Source organism: Eurosta solidaginis, chromosome 3, assembly GCF_040869045.1.
Source record: "Eurosta solidaginis isolate ZX-2024a chromosome 3, ASM4086904v1, whole genome shotgun sequence".
NCBI classification, from domain to species: domain Eukaryota; kingdom Metazoa; phylum Arthropoda; class Insecta; order Diptera; family Tephritidae; genus Eurosta; species Eurosta solidaginis.
In genome coordinates, this window is record NC_090321.1 from 44,256,462 (window position 1) to 44,276,861 (window position 20,400).

The following is a 20,400-nucleotide window of genomic DNA, read 5'->3' on the forward strand; positions in this document are numbered from 1 at the left end:
ACGCCTCTGTACAGCAAATGAAGTTTCTGCAGGTACACAAAGAAAGTTTGCCGGCGAAAAGCTTTTCACGAAACAGTCAGCTGATAATTACTGCACTCGGCTCTCACACCTGCGCACTGAAAGTAATTTTCGAACTGATAATGAGGTTGAGTTATAGGAGTATTTTGCTCTCTCATTACGTACCGCCGCTGCTGGCGCCATAGGTTTTCAAGAGGCCAAAGAATCTGACCGATGACGGAAAGTTTCAAGACCGGAGCACATTCCTGCAGAAATAATAATGGTGACGTGGTAACTGACATGCAGAGTGTGCTTAAGTTGTGGAGGAAGCACTTATTCTCATTGCTAACTAGCGAGAGAGAAGACAAACCCGATAGAAAAAGACTGAAGCCTAAAGTCAAAGAAATGGCTCGCCAGACCTGTTAAATCTAATATGGACCAGATCTTCACGATGCGCCAGATCCTTAAGAAGATAGAAGAAACGACGTAAACCATCATCGACCTGAAAGCAACGCGAAAAGAAGTTGCTTGTGTGCTGCTTTGACTGTATTTAGGTACGCTGCAAAGTTAGTAAGGCTGCGCCAAATGACATAGAGCAACGCCAGCAAAATACCTAAATATTGAGACGAACCTCCCCGAGTCATTCGAAACCAAAGCTGACTTGAGATAAGGCTACTATTTTCGTTCGATTTTTTTAAAACTCATGCTGGAGAAGATAATTCTAACAACTTTGTGAAGCCGTGATGGCACAATAATTAACAAAAGCGATTTCTATTCTCTCATGAACATATAAAGAGGCAAAAAAGTGAACCTTGCGGTAAATGAGAATAAGACGAAATATTTGCTGTCATCCAAGAAAGAATCAGCGCATTTGCGCCTTGGCCATGTCACTGTTGATGGATATAAATTCGAGACTGTGAAGGATTTCTTTATTTGAAAACCAGCATAAAGAGCGAAAAACCTGCCAGATTAGAAATCAAATGGAGAATACCTCTTGCCAACAAGTGCTAATTTAGACTGAGTAGCCAATCGCAAAGTAAAGTTTTCTCTCAACGAACAAAAAACACGCTCTACAAATCGCTCATCATGCCAGTCGTGATGTATGACACCGAATCATGATCTGTGCCTAGACAAGACGACATGGAATTTTGAATGTTCGCAAAAAAAGCTGAGTTGGAAAGGCGTGGGTTCAAGCGTGGGGCTCTAAACTGTCCAAGATTATGTGTAGGTCTTACAACCTTAGACTAACAAAGTTGCTTCTATTATTAAGAAGAGATGACTGCAGACTCATGACTGGTATTTTGACTGGACACAGCCTTCTGGCGTCACATGCCATTAAATTAGGCTTGGTCAGTGATAGCAGATGTAGGAAGTGCGGGTTGGAGGAGGAAACGATCGAGCACGTTTTGTGCTCGTGCCTTGCGCTTGCCATGCTAAGACTCCAACCATTAGGAGTGATACAGCTGTCAGATCAAGAAGCAGCAAGTGGCTTAAATCTTAGGAAACTTCTAGTATTTCCTAAGAGGACGGAGTTATTTTATAACATAGGTCCTGGTTTTTCAGTGTTGTCGTTAAAACAAACTTCTGGTGAAACTACGGACTCATGCAGTCCATGTGAAGTCCTCTTGGACCGCCCAGTTCAACCTAACCTAACCTCCCATTGAACTACGAACGTGAAGCTTCACAGTTAGGTTTAGACAACGGGACAATGCTCTATCTCGTCCAACTTTGATCTGGATACTGTAACAGGTTAAACTCTTACCTATCCAAAATCAAGCCGATATACAAAATATATGCCCTGCTTGCAATGTGTCCGTCCCCACATGACACCAACCATCTCTTCAATTGTAATGGGGAACCAACGCCTCTAACACCCCCCTCAATATGGTCCACTCCTGTTGAAACAGCAAATTTCGTTGGACTCCTGTTAGAGGATATTGATGACATTTTGTGATCGGTGACACCTATTGGATGGGGCGAAGCACTGCTTCAATAACAACAACAAAGTTTAAAAGTTAGACATGTTAACAGCCGTTGATGGGCTTGCCCATAAACAGGCATGGGTGATTCCAACTAACAAGTTTATTGAACGAAAGAAAATACTCGAAGTTTGTTTTTGTGTTTTTCTTTTTATTAGTTGTATTACCTTCACTAGATGACTGTTATTAAGATTTTATTTCAAGTTCCTTTCATATATATTTAAATTTAATTTTCATGCAATTTTCAGCAGCAAATTTCAAATTCCTGTAATTAATATATATCTTTATTTTTAAACGTTTTTGAATTTTTGTTTATATTTTTCAATTCGTAATTCTTCAGTGATTTTTTTACGAGTGTAGGAAGGCCATTTCAATATGCCATAAATGAGGACGTGTATACATTTCTCCTGTCTCGGTTGACTTGCTTGTGTGATTTGCTGTGGAAAATGTTTAAACTTGCTATTAACTGTTTTTTATTTATTACTCGAATTGTTGTTAAATACATTGTGGTATGGAAAGTTCACTTACTTTATGTATGCAAATTTTTTTCTTATAGAATTTTTATTAGAAATTTGTTATATTTAATTAGTGTAACATGTATGTGTGTATGCTTTTATGTGGAAAATTATGTTATACCAAAAGAGTTGTTATGTATGTAAATATGTAATGATATACATATGTATGATTGTGTGTTAAGTAAGTATTTATTTATTAATTGAACTGTTTAATGTAATTATTATGATATTTGCATAGGGTGAATGTGCATGTATGTATATAATACAGTGTATTAAAAGAGAAATTGGCATAATTTTTAACTGAGAAATTGTTGAAATAGTTTCAGTATGTTGACGAGCGGTTAAAATAAAAATTAAAAGAAATATTTCATATCTAAAGCTCAAACAATATACTGTAGAAAATTAATCGTAATTAACTTTTTTACATCGGTTAGTAGTAAATATAGCTTTTCAAGTTAGAACTTCCCGAAATGATTCAAACAATGTATATTGAAAGGAGTTTTCGTTATCCTTCGTCAAATTTGGTTTCCGAACAACCGGATTTCACAGTTGTGCCGTCTTCAGTACCCCTTCGTTCTCTCGTTTCATACAATTGTTATATGAGCAAAGCTATTATACCCTGACGAATATAATTGACCATGCGATAATCACCTGTGTACGGAGTTGTGAATATGCTCGCGGTAGGTATACCGATCGTAAAATACGATTAAAATACCATGGCTATCCAATACATTAGTGGTATATGAATCGAAATTGAAACACTGTGGACACGTGTAGTGCTTTCGCAAATCTATCATTGTCATTGTTAAGAACTCTACCAGCGGGGAGCACGGAAGCAGTTCTGGGATTCAAGGGCGTGATAAGCGCAATACAAAGCTTTAGAGCTTCCGAAATCCAATTGTCAAACTCACCTAGGCTAGGCGAATCCTGTTACAAATATGAATGTATCATACACATATTTAGCAGGCGAGGCTCTGATGACCTGGGGGCGTGATGGCCTAGAAGCATTAAAACTGTCATGTCATGGTCATGTTAATAGTTTCTGAGATGCGTTGGGCTTGTACCTTTATGGTGCTTTGTTACCGGAACGTACATCATCTATATCCAGCAAAGGAACATAAGCATCAATTACACTCAAAAAAGCCTTGGGTTCGGCCCCTACGGGGGAAAATAGCAGGGACTGTGGATTTACTTCGCATGGGCAGGAGTTTATTTTTGGGGGAGCTGAGAATAAAGTATACTCAACCCTTTTTCACCAAAGTTGACTATGAAGCATTCGAAGTTGACTATGATTAATCAAACTAAAGAGAATAGCGAAATTGTGAACATACAGTATTTGCTTAGTTGTCGCAAACCTGAACACCCCAGCAAACAACTGCTTGATCTAGTTCCATCTCCAAGAGCGTTAAGGGAACATCTTTGCAATCACTATGGTGAGAACCGGAATCCGTTTGATCCAGACAAGCATAAGAGCCTTTCCAGCGCGCGCCGTCTCAAAGGGGTTGCCAGCGCAATATATAGCTTCTACAATCCAATTGTCAATCTCACCTTTCCGCGGCGAATCATGTTTCATTAACAGACGAGGATCTGTCGACCCGAAGCTCCTCATGGCACTAGGGGGTGGGTAGGGAGGGATGGCCTTGAAGGTTTAATGTGGCCATATAAATCCTTCCCGAGATGGTCGGGCTAGTACCTTAATGGTGATTTGTTACCGGAAAGTACCGGATCTTATCCGGCAAAGGACCATCGATAACACTCCCCAAAACCTTCGGGGAGTGTTTTTATCGTTAATACAATAACAGCAACCATTCTACTCTTGTAGAAGTAGAAAGAACACTACCAAGGGAAACACAAGTTTCCACATAACACGAACTATATTTTCTATTGTAATTGTTGTAAACCCAACTTCCCTTTGGTCCAACCCTGTTGAGACTGATAGTTTCCTTGGAGTCTCGTTGGGAACTTTTATGACAATTTGTGAGTGGTCGCACCCATTTAATGTGGCAAAGAAGTACTGTTAACACATCAAAAACAAATTGACAATGAAGCCATCTCTTTCGAGTAAAGCGGTATCTTCGTTGGAAAGTTGGCAATAAAGTTCGAAGAGAAATTTGAATCTGTACTTGTATTAAAATTGTGGAATTGTATCATATATCCGGCGGTGTTACAACATCGAGAACACGATGTAGTGGATTATTTGTGCTTAGATTAGAATGATAGTGGAACTAACGGTTGAAAAGTGTTTAGATAGACATTGTATCTTACCCAGGCAAGACCTTGTGATTGTACATGCGAGTGCAAGTAAATTTCTTACCAACAATTGACACTGCAGTGTTTGGCCCTTTTTTTGGCTTTTGGTTGGGCCGCTGATAACGCAATTAGATCCGTGAGGCTGAGCCTTTCATGACAAATACTCACGTTGAGCATATATACTATGCGAGCTCTCCGTATCCATGTTCTCTAAAAATGATCGCCTTTTTCTTTCAGGCAGTGCTTGTTTGCAACTGTCAGTGGCGAACTTTGCAGGCCAAAACCTCCACTCAGATCATATTTTGTAATTGCGAGAATTTAAATCTGGACTTCTCCGGCATCATGCCGTTAACGGAAATAATAGAGGTGGAATATTCTTAATCGATATGAAGTTCTAATCTGTGGTGGCAAATTAGTTACGAGAACCTGCTTTGAAATCAAAAAGTTTGTGCAATAGGTTTTTTTTTTCAAAGCAATGTATTGTGGCGAATGTTGACATAAGTAAATAATCGCAACAAGAAAACACAGCAAGCAGCGACACTTATGTACTAGGCAACGAAGAGATATCGCACACACACACATGTAGTTAGCAGCCGACGTAGTTACTAGCACATACACACGTATATTGCTAGTTTAAAAACATAAACTGCAAATATAACAAGTAAGGAAGGCTAAGTTCGGGTGTAACCGAACATTACATACTCAGTTGAGAGCTATGGAGACAAAATAAGGAAAATCACCATGTAGGAAAATGAACCTAGGAATGTGGTTGTATGGCATGTAAAGAGTATTTTAAGAGAGAGTAGGCCATAGTTCTATGGATGGACGCCATTTAGGGATATCGCGATAAAGGTGGACCAGGGCTGACTCTAGAATGTGTTTGTACGATATGGGTATCAAATGAAAGGTGATAATGAGTATTTTAAAAGGGAATGGGCTTTAGTTCTATAGGTGAACGCCTTTTCGAGAAATCGCCATAAAGGTGGACCAGGGGTGACTCTAGAATATGTTTGTACGATATGGGTATCAAATGCAAGCTGTTAATGAGTATTTTGAAAAGGAGTGATCCTTAGTTCCATAGGTGGACGCCGTTTCGAGATATCGCCATAAAGGTGGACCAGGGGTGTCTCTAGTTGTACGGTATGGGAATCAAATGAAAGGTTTTACTGAACATTTTAAGAGGGAGTGGGCATTAGGTCTATAGGTGGACGCCTTTTCGAAATGTCGCCATTAGGGTGGGCCAGGGGTGACTCTAGAATGTGTTTGTATGATATGGGTATCAAATGAAAGATGATAATGAGTATTTTAAAAGGGAGTAATCCTTAGTTCTATAGGTGGACGCCTTTTCGAGATATCGCCATAAAGGTGGACGAAGGGTGACCCTAGAATATTTGTACGATATGGGTATCAAACGAAAAGTGCTACTGAGCATTTTAAGAGGGAGTGGGCATGAGGTCTATAGGTGGACGCCTTTTCGAGATATCGTCATTAGGGTGGGCCAGGGGTGACTCTAGAATGTGCTTGTACGATATTGGTATCAAACGAAAGGTGTTACTGAGCATTTTAAGAGGGAGTGGGCATTAGGTCTATAGGTGGACGCCTTTTCGAGATATCGCCATTAGGGTGGGCCAGGGGTGACTCTAGAATGTTTGTACGATATGGGTATCAAACAAAAGGTGTTACTGAGCATTTTAAGAGGGACTGGGCATTAGGTCTATAGGTGGACGCCTTTTCGAGATATCGCCATTAGGGTGGGCCAGGGGTGACTCTAGAATATTTTGTACGATATGGGTATCAAATGAAAGGTGGTAATGAGTATTTTAAAAGGGAGTAATCCTTAGTTCTATAGGTGAACGCCTTTTCGAGATATCGCCATTAGGGTGGGCCAGGGGTGACTCTAGAATGTTTGTACGATATGGGTATCAAACGAAAGGTGTTACTGAGCATTTTAAGAGGGAGTGGACATTAGGTCTATAGGTGGACGTCTTTTCGAGATATCGCCATTAGGGTGGGCCAGGGGTGACTCCAGAATGTTTGTACGATATGGGTATCAAACGAAAGGTGTTACTGAGCATTTTAAGAGGGAGTGGACATTAGGTATATAGGTGGACGCCTTTCCGAGATATCGCCATTAGGGAGGGCCAGGGGTGACTGTAGAATGTTTGTACGATATGGGTATCAAACGAAAAGTGTTACTGAGCATTTTAAGAGGGAGTGGGCATTAGGTCTATAGGTGGACGCCTTTTCGAGATATCGCCATTACGGTGGGCCAGGGTGACTCTAGAATGTGTTTGTACGATATGGATATCAAATTAAAAGTATTAATGAGGGTTTTAAAAGCGAGTGGCCCTTAGATGTATATGTGAAGGCGTTCTCGCGATATCGACCAAAATGTGGACCAGGTGATCCAGAAAATCATCTGTCGGGTACTGCTAATTTATTTATATATGCAATACCACTAACAGTATTCCTGCCAAGATTCCAAGGGCTGTTGATTTCGCCTTGTAGAACTCTTTCATTTTCTTCTACTTAATATGGTAGGTGTCACACCCATTTTACAAAGTTTTTTCCAAAGTTATATTTTGCGTCAATAAACCAATCCAGTTACCATGTTTCATCCCTTTTTTCGTAGTTGGTATAGAATTATGGCATTTTTTTCATTTTTCGTAATTTTCGATGTCGATAAAGTGGGCGTGGTTATGGTCGGATTTCGGCCATTTTTTATACCAAGATAAAGTGAGTTCATATAAGTACGTGGGCTAAGTTTAGTAAAGATATATCGGTTTTTGCTCAAGTTATTGTGTTAACGGCCGAGCGGAAGGACAGACGGTGGACTGTGTATAAAAACTGGGCGTTGCTTCCACCGATTTCGCCCATTTTCGCAGAGAACAGTTACCGTCACAGAGTCTAGGCTCCTACCAAATTTGAGAAGGATTAGTAAATTTTTGTTCGACTTATGGCATTAAAAGTATTCTAGACAAACTAAATGAAAATGGGCGGAGCCACGCCCATTTTGAAATTGTCTTTTATTTTTGTATTTTGTTGCATCATATCATTACTGGAGTTGAATTTTGACTTAATTTACTTATATATAGTAAAGATATTAAATTTTTTGTTAAAATTTGAATTTAAAAAAATTTTTTTTAAAAAGTGGGCGTGTTCTTCATCCAATTTTGCTAATTTTTATTTAGCACATATATAGTAATAGTAGCAACGTTCCTGCCAAAGTTCATCATGATATCTTCAACGACTGCCAAATTACAGCTTGCAAAACTTTTAAATTACCTTCTTGTAAAAGTGGGCGGTGCCACGCCCATTGTCCAAAGTCTTACTAATTTTCTATTCTGCGTCATAATGTCAACCCATCTACCAAGTTTCATCGCTTTAGCCGCCTTTGGCAATGAATTATCGCATTTTTTCCGTTTTTCGAAATTTTCGATATCGAAAAAGTGGGCGTGGTTATAGTCCGATATCGTTCATTTTAAATAGCGATCTGAGATGAGTGCACAGGAACCTACATACCAAATTTCATCAAGATACCTCAAAATTTAATCAAGTAATCGTGTTAACGGACGGACGGACGGACGGACGGACGGACATGGCTCAATCAAATTTTTTTTCGATCCTGATTATTTTGATATATGGAAGTCTATATCTATCTCGATTCCTTTATATATGTACAACCAACCGTTATCCAATCAAAGTTAATATACTCTGTGAGCTCTGCTCAACTGAGTATAAAAAAATAAAAAATAAATATAAGGCGTGATAACCTCCGAAGAGATCTAAGGCCGAACTTCTCTTCCAAATTGCGTCGTGCTCCTCTTGATTTTCCCTACAAATTGGCCGGACGGGACCTACATGTTTTATGCCAACTCCGAACGGCCTACTTTTAAACCCAAATAAATCACAGTACATAGTAATCTATAAGAAAATCATATCGCTTGATAGTTTCAATAAAGTAAAATTAAATAACTCAGTCGTAGGATATGTAAACACCGTAAAAAATCTTGGAATAATTTTTAATAGGAATTTGACATGGAATAACCACATTTATAGAGCAATAGGCAAGGTTTATGGCATGCTTCGCTCACTTTGGACTACACAACACTTTACCCCAGTGAAAATTCGACTGCTGTTAGCTAAAACATATCTGTTACCCACCTTATTGTATGGATGTGAACTTTATGCCAATTGCGATAGCTTGTGTCGTAGTAAACTAAATGTCCTCTATAATAATATAGCCAGATATGTGTATAGTCTTGGTCGTTACGAGCACATCTCCATTTTCGCCAAGCGGATTTTTTCTATTAAATTCGATAACCTGTTTCAATTAAAGTGCCTAACACTGCTTCATAAGATCATCGCATCTCGAGAACCTGAATATCTCATGGACCGCCTTAAATTTAACAGATCACCTCGATCGTTCAACTTAACTACTATGAAGTACAGCTGCCTAGTTACTGAACGTCAATTTTTTGTCTACGCTGTTCGCCTTTGGAACGCTCTGCCCCAAAAACTTAAAGCCGTACAAAATGCTCTGCGCTTCAAGAATGAGCTCATAAACTATTTTCATCAATAAAAAGGCAATGTGCACTTTCTCTTACATTCTTCTTCTTTGCATTTTATTACATCCTCAGACTGGTTATTCTCTGTTAAACAAACCTGTTAAGCATCTTCACTTGTCAAGTTTATTTTTTAATGTTATTTTTAAGTTAGTTTTAAGCTCAAACACTGTAAATTAACCTATGGTTGTGTGTTTGATTAATGATAAATAAATAAATAAATCTGCAAGGCAGATGAGTTCTCACTGAGAGTTTTTCATGGCAGAAATACACCCGGAGCGTTTGCCAAACACTGCCGAGGGGCGACCCCGCTTAGAAAAATTTTCTTCTAATTGAAAACCATTATTTCTAAAATTTTGATGTTGCTTTGCCCGGGGTGTGAACCCAGGGCATACGGTGTGGTAGGCGGAGCACGCTACCATCACACCACGGTGGCCGCTGCATACATACATATATACAGCTGGTAACCAAGCATGAGATACAACTGTTCGCGAAAGCCGAGAGTATAAAAGCAGCTCAAGCAGTTTGATTTAAAGAAGATATTAGTTGTGAAGTGAAGTATAATTGTACTTCTCCCAAAGTAGTCTAATAAAGACCATTTTGCAATAGAGAATATTGCAGTTATTTATTCGACAGACCAGGGATTCGAACGTTAGCAGAAGGTATCAAATAAGTGGAGTTCCCCAAAACTCGTTACAGTATATTAACTATTTGCGCTTTAGCATTCACAAGGTGTCATAACGCGTGAAATTGGCGCCAATAATAACATTACGACATTAAGACTGTAGCGCATGCGACTTCACTTTGTGAATACCCCAAATGTTAAACACGCGCACCTAAGATAAGCTCGTGTTGTGGGGGGTAAAGTGGGCGTGCGCGTGCAGTTGAAAAAATTCTTTTATAACATAAACAATGTCACAGCTTTTGTTGACTTAGCATTGTTTTTCTTTGTTCTACTAATTTAACTATTTTAAGTTCGACAACTTCGAGGGATGGTTATATTAAACATGTGTGTATGTAGACATAGCGCTTTATGACGCTAATTGCATGCTTTGTTTCAGTTGTTATTTGTTTTGAATTGTTTTATCTTCCTCGTATTTTTCATTTATTTGCGTTAACGCTTAAAAATATTGTGGCCTGCGTGTGTTTAACTGTAATGAAATACAAATTTTTTTCACAGTTGAATTTTAGACATATTTTTGTTAGTAATTATTATGTTTAGTTGTTATTAATTTAGAAGTTTTGCAAGCTGTAGTTTGGCAGTCCTTGAAGATATATATGCTTAATAAAAATTAGCAAAATCGGAGAACGGCCACGCCCATTTTAAAGAAAAAAAATTTTTTAAGTTTTTTAAGGTGAACGCCTTTTCGAGATATCGCCATTAGGGTGGGCCAGGGGTGACTCTAGAATGTTTGTACGATATGGGTATCAAACGAAAGGTGTTACTGAGCATTTTAAGAGGGAGTGGACATTAGGTCTATAGGTGGACGTCTTTTCGAGATATCGCCATTAGGGTGGGCCAGGGGTGACTCCAGAATGTTTGTACGATATGGGTATCAAACGAAAGGTGTTACTGAGCATTTTAAGAGGGAGTGGACATTAGGTATATAGGTGGACGCCTTTCCGAGATATCGCCATTAGGGAGGGCCAGGGGTGACTGTAGAATGTTTGTACGATATGGGTATCAAACGAAAAGTGTTACTGAGCATTTTAAGAGGGAGTGGGCATTAGGTCTATAGGTGGACGCCTTTTCGAGATATCGCCATTACGGTGGGCCAGGGTGACTCTAGAATGTGTTTGTACGATATGGATATCAAATTAAAAGTATTAATGAGGGTTTTAAAAGCGAGTGGCCCTTAGATGTATATGTGAAGGCGTTCTCGCGATATCGACCAAAATGTGGACCAGGTGATCCAGAAAATCATCTGTCGGGTACTGCTAATTTATTTATATATGCAATACCACTAACAGTATTCCTGCCAAGATTCCAAGGGCTGTTGATTTCGCCTAGACAAACTAAATGAAAATGGGCGGAGCCACGCCCATTTTGAAATTGTCTTTTATTTTTGTATTTTGTTGCATCATATCATTACTGGAGTTGAATTTTGACTTAATTTACTTATATATAGTAAAGATATTAAATTTTTTGTTAAAATTTGAATTTAAAAAAATTTTTTTTAAAAAGTGGGCGTGTTCTTCATCCAATTTTGCTAATTTTTATTTAGCACATATATAGTAATAGTAGCAACGTTCCTGCCAAAGTTCATCATGATATCTTCAACGACTGCCAAATTACAGCTTGCAAAACTTTTAAATTACCTTCTTGTAAAAGTGGGCGGTGCCACGCCCATTGTCCAAAGTCTTACTAATTTTCTATTCTGCGTCATAATGTCAACCCATCTACCAAGTTTCATCGCTTTAGCCGCCTTTGGCAATGAATTATCGCATTTTTTCCGTTTTTCGAAATTTTCGATATCGAAAAAGTGGGCGTGGTTATAGTCCGATATCGTTCATTTTAAATAGCGATCTGAGATGAGTGCACAGGAACCTACATACCAAATTTCATCAAGATACCTCAAAATTTAATCAAGTAATCGTGTTAACGGACGGACGGACGGACGGACGGACGGACATGGCTCAATCAAATTTTTTTTCGATCCTGATTATTTTGATATATGGAAGTCTATATCTATCTCGATTCCTTTATATATGTACAACCAACCGTTATCCAATCAAAGTTAATATACTCTGTGAGCTCTGCTCAACTGAGTATAAAAAAATAAAAAATAAATATAAGGCGTGATAACCTCCGAAGAGATCTAAGGCCGAACTTCTCTTCCAAATTGCGTCGTGCTCCTCTTGATTTTCCCTACAAATTGGCCGGACGGGACCTACATGTTTTATGCCAACTCCGAACGGCCTACTTTTAAACCCAAATAAATCACAGTACATAGTAATCTATAAGAAAATCATATCGCTTGATAGTTTCAATAAAGTAAAATTAAATAACTCAGTCGTAGGATATGTAAACACCGTAAAAAATCTTGGAATAATTTTTAATAGGAATTTGACATGGAATAACCACATTTATAGAGCAATAGGCAAGGTTTATGGCATGCTTCGCTCACTTTGGACTACACAACACTTTACCCCAGTGAAAATTCGACTGCTGTTAGCTAAAACATATCTGTTACCCACCTTATTGTATGGATGTGAACTTTATGCCAATTGCGATAGCTTGTGTCGTAGTAAACTAAATGTCCTCTATAATAATATAGCCAGATATGTGTATAGTCTTGGTCGTTACGAGCACATCTCCATTTTCGCCAAGCGGATTTTTTCTATTAAATTCGATAACCTGTTTCAATTAAAGTGCCTAACACTGCTTCATAAGATCATCGCATCTCGAGAACCTGAATATCTCATGGACCGCCTTAAATTTAACAGATCACCTCGATCGTTCAACTTAACTACTATGAAGTACAGCTGCCTAGTTACTGAACGTCAATTTTTTGTCTACGCTGTTCGCCTTTGGAACGCTCTGCCCCAAAAACTTAAAGCCGTACAAAATGCTCTGCGCTTCAAGAATGAGCTCATAAACTATTTTCATCAATAAAAAGGCAATGTGCACTTTCTCTTACATTCTTCTTCTTTGCATTTTATTACATCCTCAGACTGGTTATTCTCTGTTAAACAAACCTGTTAAGCATCTTCACTTGTCAAGTTTATTTTTTAATGTTATTTTTAAGTTAGTTTTAAGCTCAAACACTGTAAATTAACCTATGGTTGTGTGTTTGATTAATGATAAATAAATAAATAAATCTGCAAGGCAGATGAGTTCTCACTGAGAGTTTTTCATGGCAGAAATACACCCGGAGCGTTTGCCAAACACTGCCGAGGGGCGACCCCGCTTAGAAAAATTTTCTTCTAATTGAAAACCATTATTTCTAAAATTTTGATGTTGCTTTGCCCGGGGTGTGAACCCAGGGCATACGGTGTGGTAGGCGGAGCACGCTACCATCACACCACGGTGGCCGCTGCATACATACATATATACAGCTGGTAACCAAGCATGAGATACAACTGTTCGCGAAAGCCGAGAGTATAAAAGCAGCTCAAGCAGTTTGATTTAAAGAAGATATTAGTTGTGAAGTGAAGTATAATTGTACTTCTCCCAAAGTAGTCTAATAAAGACCATTTTGCAATAGAGAATATTGCAGTTATTTATTCGACAGACCAGGGATTCGAACGTTAGCAGAAGGTATCAAATAAGTGGAGTTCCCCAAAACTCGTTACAGTATATTAACTATTTGCGCTTTAGCATTCACAAGGTGTCATAACGCGTGAAATTGGCGCCAATAATAACATTACGACATTAAGACTGTAGCGCATGCGACTTCACTTTGTGAATACCCCAAATGTTAAACACGCGCACCTAAGATAAGCTCGTGTTGTGGGGGGTAAAGTGGGCGTGCGCGTGCAGTTGAAAAAATTCTTTTATAACATAAACAATGTCACAGCTTTTGTTGACTTAGCATTGTTTTTCTTTGTTCTACTAATTTAACTATTTTAAGTTCGACAACTTCGAGGGATGGTTATATTAAACATGTGTGTATGTAGACATAGCGCTTTATGACGCTAATTGCATGCTTTGTTTCAGTTGTTATTTGTTTTGAATTGTTTTATCTTCCTCGTATTTTTCATTTATTTGCGTTAACGCTTAAAAATATTGTGGCCTGCGTGTGTTTAACTGTAATGAAATACAAATTTTTTTCACAGTTGAATTTTAGACATATTTTTGTTAGTAATTATTATGTTTAGTTGTTATTAATTTAGAAGTTTTGCAAGCTGTAGTTTGGCAGTCCTTGAAGATATATATGCTTAATAAAAATTAGCAAAATCGGAGAACGGCCACGCCCATTTTAAAGAAAAAAAATTTTTTAAGTCAAATTTAAAAAAAAAAGTTAATATATTTACAGTATATAAGTAAATTATGTCAACATTCAAATACAGAAATGATATGGTGCAACAAAATACAAAAATTAAAGAAATTTTCAAAATGGGCGCGGCTCCGCCCTTTTTCATTTAATTTGTCTGGGATACTTTTAATGCCATAAGTCAAACAAAAATTTACCAATCCTTGTGAAATTTGGTAGGGGCTTAGATTCAAGGATGGTAACGGTTTTCTGTGAAAAAAGGGCGATATCGGTTGAAGCCGCGCCCAGTTTTTATACACAGTCGACCGTCTGTCCTCCCAATCGGCCGTTAACATGATAACTTGAGCAAACATCGATATATCTTTACTAAACTTAGTTCACGTAATTATCTCAACTCACTTTGTATTGGTATAAAAAATAGCCGAAATCCGACTATGACCACGCCCACTTTTTCGATATCGAAAATTACGAAAAATGAAAAAAATGCCATAATTCTATACCAAATACGAAAAAAGGAATGAAACATGGTAATTGGATTGGTTTATTGACGCAAAATATAATTTTAGAAAAAAACTTTGTAAAATGGGTGTGTCACCTTCCATATTAAGTAAAATAAAATGAAAAAGTTCTGCAGGGCGAGATCAAAAGCCCTTGGAATCTTGGCAGGAATACTGTTCGTGGTATTACATATATAAATAAATTAGCGGTACCCGACATATGATGGTCTGGGTCACCCTGGTACACATTTTGGTCGATATCTCGAAAACGCCTTCAGATATACAACTTCCACCACTCCCTTTTAAAACCCTCATTGTTTCAGTTTCACTAGCCACTCTATTGTGCCTACGGAGGGCAACTTACTGGCTGGGTTGGCTACTTACGCCTTTTTATCACCTTTCACTAAATAATCAACGCGGCACACGATTTTCAATAATAAAAGGGTTTATAATATTTATTTAATATTAATCCGTTCACAAATTAACTTTATTTAGAAGAATACCTTCCTTGGGTTAAACTTCAAAGTGCACAATTCGAATTAACAAGAGTTTAGGGAGTAGAAAAAGAAATATATAGCTTTCACCGCGCGCTCAACGATAACTGCACTCACTCCGTTTTGCTGCTGACGGTTGAGCCTTTGGTTTTTTACTTCTTTACGTATGTATATGTACATATGTATACTTAAGGTACGTACATGACAAAGAAGCGGTATTCTTCCAGTTTGATTTAATAGATTTTACATTAGGGCGTTCGAATTTATGATATAAAAATTTTTAGGTGAGTATAAATTTACAGGTGAGTATGAGTTTAAGGTAAGTATATGTATATATGTATTTTATTTCATAAAATTAGTTCATTGGCTATATATACATACCTATATGAATAGTTAATTTTATAGAATTCAGGTAAGTGTAAGAGTATATGTATATATAAAAATTCGAAAATGATCATATTTAAAATTCGATTAAATTTTCTTCCTCCTTGTCTTCAACATGGCGCCGGGCCTGCGAAGAGGACGAATGCAGGAGTTCTTTAAGCTGATCGAGCGTACTCTTCGCTTGGTTGACTAACTTCCTCAGATTACGTTGGTTGGCGCTGCGGCTCTGTAAGCGCGCCGCTGGTCGTTCAATTGCACGCTGCCTGGTTCTTCCACGTCGATCATCACGCCTATGGCGTGTGGGTGGTGGTGTCGGATGTCGATTACGTGTTGCTGTTGCAATATTAGGCCGATGCAACAGCGTGTGATGAGCTCTGCCACAGTGGCGGCAACTGCCGGTGGAAGTGCACGTCCCTGTGGGGTGAGATGTGGCTAAGCAGTTTATGTAGTAGCGATGGACGCGTGCAGACTCATATCGCTCTGCTGGAGTCATGGCCAAAAACGCATGGCAATGGCGCAAAGAGTGGGGGCGGCAACACAGCCTGCATTTTCCGCGCTCCATTATGAGCTCTGTGGAGAAATTTGAGAGAAAAGAAAAAAAAAAAAAACGAAAACAGAGGAATTAGCTGTGATATTAAAAGAGAAGGGTGGCAAGGGGATTTGGAGGGATAGGGCACAGGACGTGTGTGAGAGGGGGGCTATGCCATGGGTAATAAACATATCTTGGTAATGTTGCGCCTAATTGTGCCGTTCTGGGTGTGAATGTCGACGACGCGAACATTCTCGTCAGGTCCTACGTGTAGGTTTGAAATTCGACCTAGTCGCCATTCGTTGGGAGGCAGAAGGTCGTCTTTGATGACGACTAGGTCCCCTACCTTGACGTTGGGTTCTCGGGCCTTCCATTTTTGACGCTTATGCAATTCCTTTAAATATTCATTTTTCCAGCGATTGCTAAATTGATGGTGAAGGACTTTCAGTTTTTGCCATCGGTGGAGGAGGCTAAGATTGTCGGGATTGGGTTCTGGGAGAGACAGCAGGGGGGCTCCCCGAAAAAAGTGGCCTGGGGTCAAGAGGAGTAAATCATGGGGGTCTTCGGACATTGGAGAGAGTGGTCTAGAATTGAGGACCACTTCAATGCGAACTAGAAGTGTCGAGAACTCTTCAAACGAGAATTTATGGTTTCCGGCAACTTTGTGGAAGTGTATTTTGAAGCTCTTCACTGCTGCTTCCCAGAGACCGCCCATGTGAGGAGCGTAAGGGGGGATGAACTGCCAAGAGAGGCCATGTAGAGCGTATTTGTCGGCTATGTCCGAGGCGGCTTCACTTAGAAAAGACGATAGTTCTTTCTGAATTGCTCGTTGAGCCCCGACGAACGTTTTTCCATTATCTGACATCATCTTATGAGGCAGGCCGCGGCGACCGGCAAAGCGAGCAAAAGCGGCTCTAAATGCTTCCGTTGTTAGGTCCGAACAGGCTTCTAGGTGAATAGCCTTGGTAGAGAAGCAGACAAACACACAGACGTAAGCCTTTGTGTGGGAGGCTCGACGTAGTGGGGATGTTTTAACGAGAAACGGGCCGGAAAAATCGACACCGGTTGTGTGAAAGGGTAAGGTATATGTCGTCCTTTCCGCTGGTAGAGCAGCCATTATCTGCGACTTCATCTTTTGCTGGTACACCGTACATGGTTTGCAATTAGAAATACAGGATTTTATTTTGAGCTTTAATCTAGGGATGTAGTATTCTTGTTGTACCATTCGGACCATGAGTTGTTTTTCTGCATGGAGAAGCGTTGAGTGTAAGAAATTGAGAAACAGTATGCAGAACCTGGAAGTTTCCGGAATTATTATAGGGTAACGCTCGTTGTCGCTCATAGGGGCCTTACTGAGCCGCCCATTCACGCGTAGGAGGCCCTTGGCGTCGAGCATAGGATTCAGGGATAAGAGAGAGCTTTTTTTACTTATGGGTTTAGATGCTTTTAATAGTGAAATCGTGTCTCCATAATGCATTTATTGCGCTTGGAGGATAAGCCGTTCCTTTGTGTGTGTAATTTCCGCGTGAGAAACCGAGCTTGTCGGGGGGATTGGGAGTCCTTTTGCCTTATGAATGAAGCGGTAGACGAATGACATTACGCGCAGCGCACGAGCATAGGAGGAGCAGCGTTCCAGCAAATCGATGGTTTCAGTGGTGTGAAGAGTGACGATTGGTTTCTGTTCTATGGGGGTGTCGGTTTAGGCGTGGTGTTTGGCCAGAACTGAAAGGGTTTGGCTAACCATTCGGGTCCGTTCCACCATAGTGGGCAGTCGACTAAGTCTTGGGGCCGAAATCCTCGAGTTCCTAGATCAGCTGGGTTGTCCTTGCTGGCTACATGTTTCCAAGTCGCGTTGTTTAGATTTTTGATGATCTGAGAGGTGCGGTTTGCAACGTAGGATTTCCACATATGGGGTGACTTTTCTAGCCATGCTAACACTATCGAAGAATCCGTCCATAATGTTAGTTCGTGAGGTGGTAGTTTTAGCTGAAGTCGAACTTGTTTTATTAATTTAGAGAGAAGAACTGCTCCGCAAAGTTCCAGTCGAGGGAGACTGACCGTTTGTAAGGGAGCGACTTTACTTTTCGCCACAAGCAGGTGACAATCGTATACGTTTGGAGATTGCTGTGTTCTTATGTATACACAGGCGCAGAAGGCTTTTTCAGAGGCGTCTGAGAAACCGTGTAATTGAGTGGGTATGTCGGGGGAGAGTTGAACCCAACGGGGAATTTTTATGTCGCTTATTGCCGTGAGGTTTTCGTGAAAAGCCGTCCATTTTTGAAGAGCGCCGGCTTTTACTTCTTCATCCCAGTCAGTTCCCTCCATCCATAGTTGCTGCAGTAGGATTTTTGCTGTGATCATAATTGGCGATAGCCATCCTGCCGGGTCGAAAAGTTTCGCTACCGCCGACAGAATTTGCCTTTTCGTTCGCGAATTATTCGACGGACTGGGGTCGTAGGAGTACGTGAAGGAATCTGTAAGGGCATTCCATCTTATTCCAAGCGTTTTGGTGGAGCTGGAGTCCTGGAATTTGAGGAAATCTATGTCCAAGAAATCTGAGTGGGATATGCCTTCGAGTAGTTTTGGGTGATTGGCCGTTATTTTTCTGAGAAGGAATCCTCCCGATTTGAGCGCTTCGATGACTTGGGTCATGGAGTCGAGTGTGGACTGTATTTCATATCCGCCGGTGAGTATGTCATCTACATATGTTTCATGCAGAAGTACATTGTTGGCTAGCGGGTATTCTTCTTTTGTGTCTTCTGCTAATTGGCGGAGTGTTCTAATCGCGAGGTAGGGTGAGCAGTTGACACCAAAGGTGACTGTTTTTAACTTGAAATCTTCAAGCTTGGAGTTAGAAGATCTACGAAAGAGGATTCGTTGATAATCTTGATCTTCTGGGTAGACGATAATTTGGCGGTACATTTTTTCTATGTCACCGCTGAAAACAAATTTATAGAGGCGCCACTGTAGGATTATCAGCATTAAGTCATTTTGAAGTGTGGGGCCGGTGTGTAATATGTCATTCAATGAGTTTCCGGAGTGAGTTGGTTTGGAGGCATTGAAGACTACTCGTACTTTTGTGGTTTTACTATCGAGTTTTATAACCGCGTGGTGAGGCAAATAGAAGGAGAAGTATTTACCTTTGTTAATAACTTCGTGAGGTGAAGTTGGCTCAATGTGGTCCAGAGTTAAGTATTCTTCTAATACTTCAGAGTACTTTTCTCTTAACTCTGGTTTTTTCTCTAGGGTTCTTTCTACGCTATGAGAACATGAGAGGTGTCTCGAGAAATGCTTTAGAGGTCCGCTAGGTTATATAAATCTGTGTATGTGTAGTAGGAAAATTTTTTTTCTCTGCACTTACTTTTTGCCTGGGATACCTTCTATTTACCGTACGCTGTTGTTCCGAGATTTTGCTGGTGTTGGTAATGGGGAAATGCTGCTGGTGCTGGTAACGGATCCGCTACTTGTGTGGATAGCGGTTTCTTCTGCCTGTGCTGGTAACTTTTCCTGCTGCTGTGGACTGTACCTTCTTGATGTTCGAAATTTTTTTTTTTTTTTCGAAAAAGCGTCAACCTATAGAACTAACGTCCATGCCCTTTTAAAGTACTCATTAACACCTTTCATTTGATACCCATATCGTTCAAACAAATTCTAGAGCCAGCCCTGTTCCACCTTTATGGCGATATCCCTAAATGGCGTCCACTTATAGAACTATGGCTCTCTCCATTTGATACACATGTCATACAAACACATTCCAGGGTTACCCTAGGTTCATTTTCCTACATGGTGATTTTCCCTTACTTTGTCTCCATAGCTCTCAAATGAGTATGTAATGTTCGGTTACACCCGAACTCAGCCTTCCTTACTTGTTGTATTTGATTTGTGTTGTAAACATTGTTTATTTATATTTTATAATTATTGTTTACTCCTTGTTATTTGTAGAATAATAAACGAACAAATAAACACAATTTCTGACATAATATTCGAGCCTTTAAAACTTGTTTACAAGATACGAAGTAATCACACAGGTACAACAGACAAACACACAGCAACAAATAAACACAAAACGATTAGCGCACCAAAACAACAAACCCACAAAGAAGGTCAAACGGCTAAAATTACGGACCTTCGCCTGCCTCAGTCAGCTACACAAATCGATCAGTAAAAACCTCCCTCGGTTCTGAATGAACACAGAACACTTACATATGACTAAATATACGCAAGCATCAATTTTGACAATACCTGCTCATGTA

General features: G+C 39.6%; 1 protein-coding gene across 1 annotated transcript; it reads right to left on the reverse strand.

Moving 5' to 3' along the window:
- Nucleotides 1–15,253: 15,253 nt before the first annotated feature.
- On the reverse strand, nucleotides 15,254–19,691 carry LOC137246347 (uncharacterized). The gene is made up of 2 exons (XM_067777454.1): nucleotides 17,889–19,691; nucleotides 15,254–16,188 (listed from the first exon to the last, which is right to left on the reverse strand). Coding segments are annotated over exons 1-2 (1,242 nt in total). The 5' UTR covers nucleotides 19,130–19,691; the 3' UTR covers nucleotides 15,254–16,187.
- Between the last annotated feature and the right edge of the window lie 709 nt (nucleotides 19,692–20,400).